At 39.0% G+C, this 8,790-nt stretch overlaps 2 protein-coding genes across 2 annotated transcripts in view; one reads left to right on the top strand and one right to left on the bottom strand.

Annotated features, from left to right (window-relative positions):
- Positions 1-3,254: 3,254 nt before the first annotated feature.
- On the top strand, positions 3,255-4,379 carry LOC119417162 (prostaglandin D2 receptor 2-like). The gene has a single exon (XM_037684377.1). The coding sequence runs from the start codon at positions 3,255-3,257 to the stop codon at positions 4,377-4,379; it is 1,125 nt and encodes a 374-aa protein (XP_037540305.1).
- Positions 4,380-7,233: 2,854 nt separating this feature from the next.
- The window catches only part of si:dkey-165a24.9 (probable G-protein coupled receptor 132), a 3,114-nt gene continuing 1,557 nt past the window's right edge, over positions 7,234-8,790 (bottom strand). The window contains exon 2 of the mRNA XM_037678533.1: positions 7,234-7,648. Within this exon, the coding sequence (XP_037534461.1) occupies positions 7,234-7,648 (415 nt within the window). The remainder of the gene's footprint in view (positions 7,649-8,790) is intronic.

The raw sequence follows: 8,790 nt of genomic DNA, 5'->3' as shown, positions 1-8,790 counted from the left end.
ACTCACTCACTCACTCACTCACTCACTCACTCACTCACTCACTCACTCACCACCTTCATTTTGTAACATCAGCTCTTGTAGGTTAAAGGTCATCAGTGGATTGAAACTTTCAACATCAATATAAAAGTTCAGTATTTTATGTCCACAGAGAAGCAGACAAACAGCATTTATTAAGTATAATCTTTTAAGCGGGTAAAGTCTTTTCTTAAATTGTGCGAACGTCCCGTTCTCGCTCAGCACATCTGGATGCACTCAGTTTATAAACAAACATCTGTAGTCGTTGTCATTTTGACATTGAATAATTTGTTAAAACTTCACAAAATGGATTTCAGAACATCCAAACTAGCTTTTAGATTGGTTTTAACAAAACGTGGCTGAACTCAAGAGAAACTGTAAGAGAAAGTTGGATAAAAGAATATATTTCTGCACTGACACGTCGAGTCAAACAGAAAATGAATTCCTCTCTGTTTTGACGTCCAACAAACGTCACTTTGAGCAGCTCAGCGTTTCTCGTTATAAACGTAACGATGCAAAGCTGTGAATCATTTTCTGTGAAGATAAGGTTCCTCTTGAGGTTTGAGACTTCCTACTGCTGAACTTTCCATCGACAGTCGATTATCTGCAGTCGTTCAGTAGAAGAAGGCTGCAGAGACTTTATCAGGCTTGAGTAAGTATTTCATTTCATTTTATTTTACTCTCAGCTTCAATAATTCAATAGTTGCAATAGGACTGAGCACAAAGGGTAGAAGCTGTTTTATTACATCATAATTAATAAACAAACTTGGAAACGAGGTGAAATTTAGTGTTTTTAAACCTCATCAGAATTAGTTTGCGTCTTATATTGTTTCCTGGTTTCCTCTGTAGTTTAGTATCAACATGATTCTTAATATTAGGACTTTTTTTTACAACGTTTTCTTATATTTTTACTGTTTACTTCCATACAAATGTGACATCTTTGGGATTTCAAGGTTAAACGTAGCTGAGTTTGTTTTGTGTGGGATGCTTTCGATGATTAAGTCAGATTATAGAAATGGCCACAGAAATACTTTTCTTAAGGATGTAGGAAATATAAATGTTAAAACTGCAGTTGTACTAAGAACCAACATGGTAATAACTTCCTATTTCAGCCGCAGAGCCACTTGTAAATTGACAGAAATGCTAGTTTTTTAAATATTATTTTAAACAAAACAAAAGTTAAATGAAGTTTGAGCCACAACTTTACATCAGCATAGGAGTGTGTGAATAAAAATGTTGTTTTACGGCAGGATTTGGCAAATATTTGGTTTGCTCTTTGGTTTTGTTGCAATAACTCATAAAACAGCTGGTCAAGTCAAATTTATTTATAAAGCTAATTTTAAAACAGCAGCTGTTACCAAAGTGCTTAACCATAAAAACCAACGGCAGTAATTTAATGAAAAATAATACCTATTAGAATAGCTGGTCATTAAAAACTCATTCAGAAACCTAGAAATCTCCTTTAATAATTATTTGACCCAAATTATGCTATTTACAAATATTTTATTTACACATTTTATTTGAATTCATAAATGAGATTTCAGTTGTAAAAATAAACCATTAAAATTTGGGATTTGATCTGACGTAGCTGCTTGTCATTTACTGTATCATGTACACGTTCGTCAGTTTGTATTTAAGTATCGCCCTTCGTCGTTATGTAATCATCTGTTTGCTGGTCTGTCTGTTAGCAAAACATTTCAATAAATCCTGAAAATATTTGAATAAAACTCAAAATATTCATTGGATGAACGTCTACAACTCCAACAATTATCAGTCAGGTCATCTCAACAGTTTCTTTTTTTTTTTTTTTTGTGCTGAAACGTTTCACCTTCCATCCAGAAGGCTTCATCAGTCAAGGAAACGCACAACAAAACTGATTCTTCCCCCAACTGCTTACTCCAAAGTGGAACAAACCAGTTTTGTTGGTGCTAAGATGGTGTCTTTGGCACGCCCCCTCCTCCGGTGCCGGCCCTCTCCCTCGTCGACAGTCATGTCAAACTGGTTCAAAACCAACAAAGTCCATGCTCAATAATCCAGGTATACAATCCAACAATTTTCATCAGGTCATCTGGACAGTTTCTTTTTTTTTGTGCTGAAATGTTTCACCTTCCATCCAGATGACCTGACTGAAACTTGTTGGATTGTATACCTGGATTATTGAGCATGGACTTTGAACGTCTACAACTGATTATCTTTTAGAGTCAACCTGATCCAAGATGGCTGTCACAGTTAATCAACCTTAGCAAACGCAAACAAAGCTAACAGTCAATTTTACAAATATTTTAACGTTTATTTAACTTTGGTGTTGTTGCTGAAAGTCATCCCAATCATACGTTGAGCTTTAGATTGTTAAAAAATGACATTCAGTGGTGTTTAGTTTCAAAGAAAGCTAGGTTTGCTAGCTGACAACGTGTTTTTAAACGCAAAAAAAACAGTGTATTAGCTCAGCTTCCATGACTGAACATGTTACTACAGTGTTTTCTTACATAAATGTAGTTACAGGCTTATGTTGTAGCTTTTTTGGTAACAGTAGCTTGCATGGCTATTGATCGCACCCATTTTCAACTTCAAAATCCAACATGGCTGCCCCGTGCCTAAACAATGCTTGTAGCTGTTATAACATATTTAAAACACCTTCTCACAGTATATTTGAATTAAATCAGCTATAGTACTGCTCAACTTCTATTAGAGAACATGATTTTTAGGTAAAAAGCTAAGCAACAGCTATAAGAGCTTGTTAGGCTAGCTAGCTAATATGCTAGCCATAGCTATTAGTATTAGCCAATCTGGTCACTGGATTCACTGGAACTTTGGGTCGGGACGGAGTCACATCTGCGTTTCCCGCCTGCTAGCTTAGCGCTACGTTGCTGCCGGTTTTTATTGATGGAGTTGTGGTGGGTGGAGCAGATTCAGCAGAACGGTACGTCAGTAGTATTTTTGCTAGTGCGTTTGGATTGCGCCCCACGCTACATCAATGCCGACAGTTGTCGACGATGGTGTTCAGTAGGCACGGTTCTGTTGACGGGGCGGGGTGCCCTGTTTGTATAATGGTAGGGGAATCTGAAGCTAGCACATATTGGTATTCAGTCTAATAGTAAATGACGCAAGCGTTTTGTACAGAAGCTTTAAGTGGTCTGAATACTGAAAACTTTTTCATGTTTCTGTTGATGTGTCTTTTTCAGATCTTCACAGCGCAAAGATATTTCACATAAGTTCCAACCAACCTTTTCTCCTTTAAGATGTTCGGCTGCCCTTCTCCCAACAGTTCTATAACTGTCTCAAACCAAACCCACCAACCAGGCAAGCTGAGCTCTCAGAGTATTTTTACCGTCTCCCTTCATGGAATAGTCTCGACCGTTGGCATCATTGAGAACCTTCTCATCCTCGGAGTCGTTGGGTTCCGCGTCCGCCGCTCCATGCTTAGCATCTGGATCCTAAACCTGGCGGCGTCTGACTTCCTGGCCACATGCTTCCTGCCCTTCTTCACCCTCTACTTAGCTCGTGGAGGCACCTGGATGTTGGGCGCTACCTTCTGCCGCATCTACTCCTACATGTTCTTCCTCAACATGTTCGTCAGCGCCTTCCTGCTGGCGGCTATTTCCCTGGACCGTTGCCTGGTTGTGTTGAAACCCGTCTGGGCCCAGAACTACAGAAGCACCGAGCTGGTGGGGAGGATTTGTGTAGTGATTTGGGTCTGTGCTATAATCTGCACCATCCCTTTTTACTTGTTTCGTGACACCATCCCACAACGCTCTGGCAAGATTTACTGTTACTACAACTATGCCAGATTGCTACCGAGTGAGCCCTACAACCTGATAGCGTTATGCAAGCAGCGCAAGGAGGGACTGGTTATCATGAAGTTCCTTTTTGCTTTCCTGATTCCTCTTCTAATCATCATCTTCAGTTACGTGGCTGTCAACAACAAATTGGCATACAGAGGCTGCCGGCGGCCTTTCCGTTTTGTTCGGCTTGTAGTGGCTGTTGTGGTGACCTTTGTCCTCTGCTGGGCTCCGTACCACATCTTCATTATCGTGGAGATGATGGCCCCTAATGGGAGTTTTGAGCAGAAGATCGCAACCAAAGCTCTTCCAATATCAACGACGATCGGCTTCATGAACAGTGTCATCAACCCCATCCTGTATGTCTTCAGCTGTCCCGATCTGTGCCGCAAGATCCGGCATTCTCTCGGAGCAGTGATGGAGAGCGTCCTGGCCGAGGATCTGGCAGAGCTGGCCCGGCGACGTAGCACCGCTCGAAGCTCCATCAGTACCACCGAGTTTGAAATGAGGAAGAAAAATTCCATTTTAGCTTCAGCTCCTTTGAAAGCAGAGACGTCTGAGCAGGACGAAAGTCTCAGCAACTAGACCTTGAACTGAAATACGCCAAAATACTTTAAATTTGACAGGAAGAACTTTTCATGCCCCCAAAGTACAGGTGCTGGTCATAAAATTAGAATATCATGAAAAAGTTGATTTATTTGTGCAGGTGCCAAGTCTTGTTGGAAAATGAAATCTGCATCTCCATAAAGTTGATCAGCAGCAGGAAGCATGAAGTGCTCTAAAACTTCCTGGTAGATGCTGCGTTGACCTTGACCTCAGAAAACAGCGGACCACACCAACAGATGACATGCCCCCCCCCAAACCATCACTGACTGGGGAAACTTGACACTGGACCTCAAGCAACGTGGATTCTGTGCCTCTCCTCTCTTCCTCCAGACTCTGAGACCTTGATTTCCAAAGGAAATGCAAAATGTACTTTCATCAGAGAACATAACTTTGAACCACTCAGCAGCTGTCCAGTCTTTTTAGTCTTTAGCTCAGGCGAGAGGCTTCTGACGTCGTCTCTTGTTCAATTGTGGCTTGACACAAGGAATGTGACAGCTGAAACCTATGTCTTGCATACATCTGTGCGTGGTGGTTCTTGAAGCACTGACTCCAGCTGCAGTCCACCCTTTATGAATCTCCCCCACATTTTGAAATGGGTTTTGTTTCACTATCTTCTCCAGGGTGCAGTTATCTCTATTGCTTGTACACTTTTTTCTACCACATTGTTTCCTTCCCTTCGCCTCTCTATTAATGTGCTTGGACACAGAGCTCTATGAACAGCCAGTCTCTTTAGCAATGACCTTTTGTGTCTTGCCCTCCTTGTGCAAGGTGTCAATGGTCGTCTTTTGGACGACTGTCAAGTCAGCAGTCCTCCCCATGATTGTGTAGCTACAGAACTAGACTGAGACCTAAGACCAAAGGCCTTTGCAGGTGTTTTGAGTTAATTAGCAGATTAGACTGTGGCACCAGGTGTTTTCAATATTGAACCTTTTCACAATATTCTTATTTTCTGAGATACTGAATTTGGGGTTTTCATTATTTGTCAGTTATAATCATCAACATTAAAATAAATAAACATTTGAAATATATCAGTCTGTGCGTAATGAATAATATAATAATATACAAGTTTCACTTTTTGAATGGAATTACTGAAGTAAATTAACTTTTTCATGATATTCCAATTTTATGACCAGCACCTGTATTTTAAAACTGATATTACACATTTTCTATCCATGAGTCGTTTAGCTTCAAATTGGTGATGATGAATTAAGATCAATCTACTGTCGATGAAACTTTTTTCATCATTCCTCTTAAATCGAGTGTTTATCTTAAGAGACAAAAAGTTAACCGCAAAAACAAACAAAAAAAAAAAACAGTTACCGTTAGGTTTTCAATCTGTTTATTCCACACCTGTTTTAAGAAATACATCATCTGTAATTAAAGTCACCAACAGTTAAAATGTTACATGGTATAGATAGTTTTTGGAACGGATTCAAGTTAACAAACTGCAAAGAAGCAAACATCGTGTGTTATTTCTTATTTTTGTTTTCAGTGTTAAGCATATCTTGATGAGTAAAACAGTGTTCAATACTTTTTATTTTGCAAAAGGTGAAAACCACAGGTGTAAAGAGACGCTGCACGCAAACTCTTATCAGAAGCTGAAAGTGCCGATGAAGCAGATTATTTTGCAGTTAGTTGTATTCATGTTTATTACAAGTAAAGCTTTTTAAATAAGACTGTTTCAAACTTTAATAAATGAAAAATACTTCCTGTTGTTTCCCTTTGACAATCTCTTTCCTTCACTTTCTGTGCCTGTTTTAACGGGATTTGAGTCGCAGAATTAACCTGACGTGCACGTTTTCAGAACGTGGTCAAAACAGATGGCACGAACACCGAACACGCAAACTACACCCGAAGGTTGAAGCTAAAATCCAAGACCTTCTTTCTATGAACTGAAAACAGCAACTACCAGAATACGAGCGTGCAAACCTGCAGCGACAGCCGTTTCTGCAAAGACTCACGCAAATTCTGTCTTAAAAAAAAAATAAAAGACAGGAAACAAACACTTGTTTAAAACAGTTGTAAACTTCAAAATAAAGTACAGGGTTTCTGCTCCACACAGTTTATTTTCAACAATGTTGTGAAATGTAGAATATTCATGCAAATATAGAAATAATATACATACATTGTCAAAAGATCAATGTATGGAGGACCAAAAGTGCCAAAATATTTTGTCATTGATTAATTAAAATAGATGTTTCAGAACAATTAACTTTATCATCAAATATACCAAACAGGAAATAGAATAAAAAATAATGTATTAAAACCCCAAATTTAAAACTGGGGCCTCAGAGGTGATTCTGACCCAAGGGCAGCCATTAATTAAACATCATGTTGATTTAAATATATATATTTTTTTATTTCTTAAGATATTTGTAAAATATCTTAATTGAAATTAATTTGTATCCTACATCTTATTATTAAAACCAAGCTGACTATTTAATTCTGATTTTAACACATCTATTCTGTGTATTTAAAAATATGCCTTTTTGAGTTTTAATCAATCAATGGCAACTAATTATTTTGTTAATTTATTGACTTATATGGTAGTAATATTTAAAATTATAACTGATAGGTTATTTATAGGAATGTGGTTCATGATAATCCCAAAATAATTCAGATTTTATTCCATTTGTCAGTGTTTGTTCTTTTAATCCCACACTGATTGTGGTCATTGCTCAAGTAGATTTATATTATGAGAATAAAAAGAGTAGAAATCTTCAAATGAAAAGAAAAAAGAGAAATAAAATTAGAAAGTGACATCTGTAAAAACTAAAAGCACGACTTTCCACAGGGTGGCACCATTGTCCTCACTTCCAAACATGAGTCCAGTTCAAATGGGGACAAAGGTACCATGTCCAGTTTTATTGTCTGTCCTGGTGTCCAGCTCAAATCGGCTGCTCGTGTTTTTATGGTTCTGGCTTCTTCTCAAACAGGGCAGGGACCTCTGGAGCTCCAGTCGAGCGTCGGGACAGAGGAAGATGTAAAACAGGGGGTCCAGTAAGGTGTTGAGGCTGGTCAGACCGTAGCACAGCCGATAGACCAGGAAAATGGACTGCTCAAATCCACATGGCTCATCGGTCCTCAGCAGGGACACAAACCTGTATCCGCCCACCAGGTGGTAGGGTCCAAACACAACGATGAAGTTAAACGTGATCACAACCAGGATTCCTACGATTTTGTTGCGCTCGTGGTCAGACAGAGAAGGAGACCGACGGAGCGTGGCCCCGATGTGGGCTGAGGTGTAGCTGAGGAAGGAAGCAGAGGTTTGGATCAGAAACCGGCCTGATCCTTCAAATGTACCCAGTGACCCCCCACTGGAGGCCTGTCCTCTCCATTTTCTCATTAATATTCCAAGATAAGCTTTCATTTCAGTTTATTTATAAATTAACAAATATCTGACTTCAAAAACTCAGCCTGATCGTTTCAAGTCAAAGAACCATTTAGTTTGATGGTGAAGATTATTTTAGTTAAACCATAAAACTGCAAATTAAAATGGGAAATAAAATGGGAAATATTTCAAGCACGTATTTCAGAAGATACTTAAGGCCCTTTTGTTTCTCTTTTTGTAGCAGGGTTGTCTAAATGTCTCCTTGGAAAACCAAAAGCACGGAGCGCTCCGACAGTTTAGACAAATTTATATTTAGGCTTTTATTTAAACTATACAGCAATTATTCCTTTTCTTAACATGTTTTGGCAGTCTGGTTCTGACATCACAAATAGGTTCCTAATCTTACTAACATGGCAAATTCAACCTGAGGCCAAATAATGTTTAAAAAACTTTCAATATAAAACATTATTAAGATTCAAGATAAAAATCAGGAGGGTTGTGTGTCAGTGTGAGTTCGACCGTGAATATATGTTAGCTTGATTCTGAGTAGCAGCTAGCTTAAAGCTTTTAACTCTGAGTAGGACCTCCTACAGCAAACAGTAAGGGGCGGGGCCAGACCATGCAGTCCCGTACCATATTTGGAAATGGGACTATTGCACTACGAAAATGAAGGGGACTTTCATAATCACTAAATATCTTAAAGAATTGGGGTTGAGAGGAAAGAAGCTTGAAGCTGTGAGAAGTTCTTCCACTGATTTTTTTGAGTAGGATCTCACTGCAGCAAACAGTAAGGACCGGGGACAGACTATGTCAGTCCCATACTTGCTTAGTAGCAGTTAACTCTTTGTTAATTTGACTCTTAGTAGCTGTTAGCTTGTCCAAGTAGTTGTTAGTTTAACTCCAAGTAGCAGTTAGCTTGACTCCAAGTAACTGTTAATTTATCTCTGAGTAGCAGTTAGCTTCTTGCAGTTAGCTTTACTTTGAGTAGCAGTTAGCTTCTTGCAGTTAGCTGTACTTTGAGTAGCAGTTAGCTTCTTGCAGTTAGCTTTACTCTGAGTA

Source organism: Nematolebias whitei, chromosome 1 (genome assembly GCF_014905685.2).
Source record: "Nematolebias whitei isolate Nwh7 chromosome 1, NemWhi1, whole genome shotgun sequence".
In the NCBI taxonomy this organism is placed as follows: domain Eukaryota; kingdom Metazoa; phylum Chordata; class Actinopteri; order Cyprinodontiformes; family Rivulidae; genus Nematolebias; species Nematolebias whitei.
The sequence above is the reverse complement of the archived record's forward strand: the minus strand, read 5'-3'. Positions and strand labels throughout refer to the sequence as shown.

Excerpts from the sequence above, each read along its gene's own strand:
- LOC119417162 (XM_037684377.1), top strand. The coding sequence starts at position 3,255 with ATGTTCGGCTGCCCTTCTCCCAACAGTTCTATAACTGTCTCAAACCAA.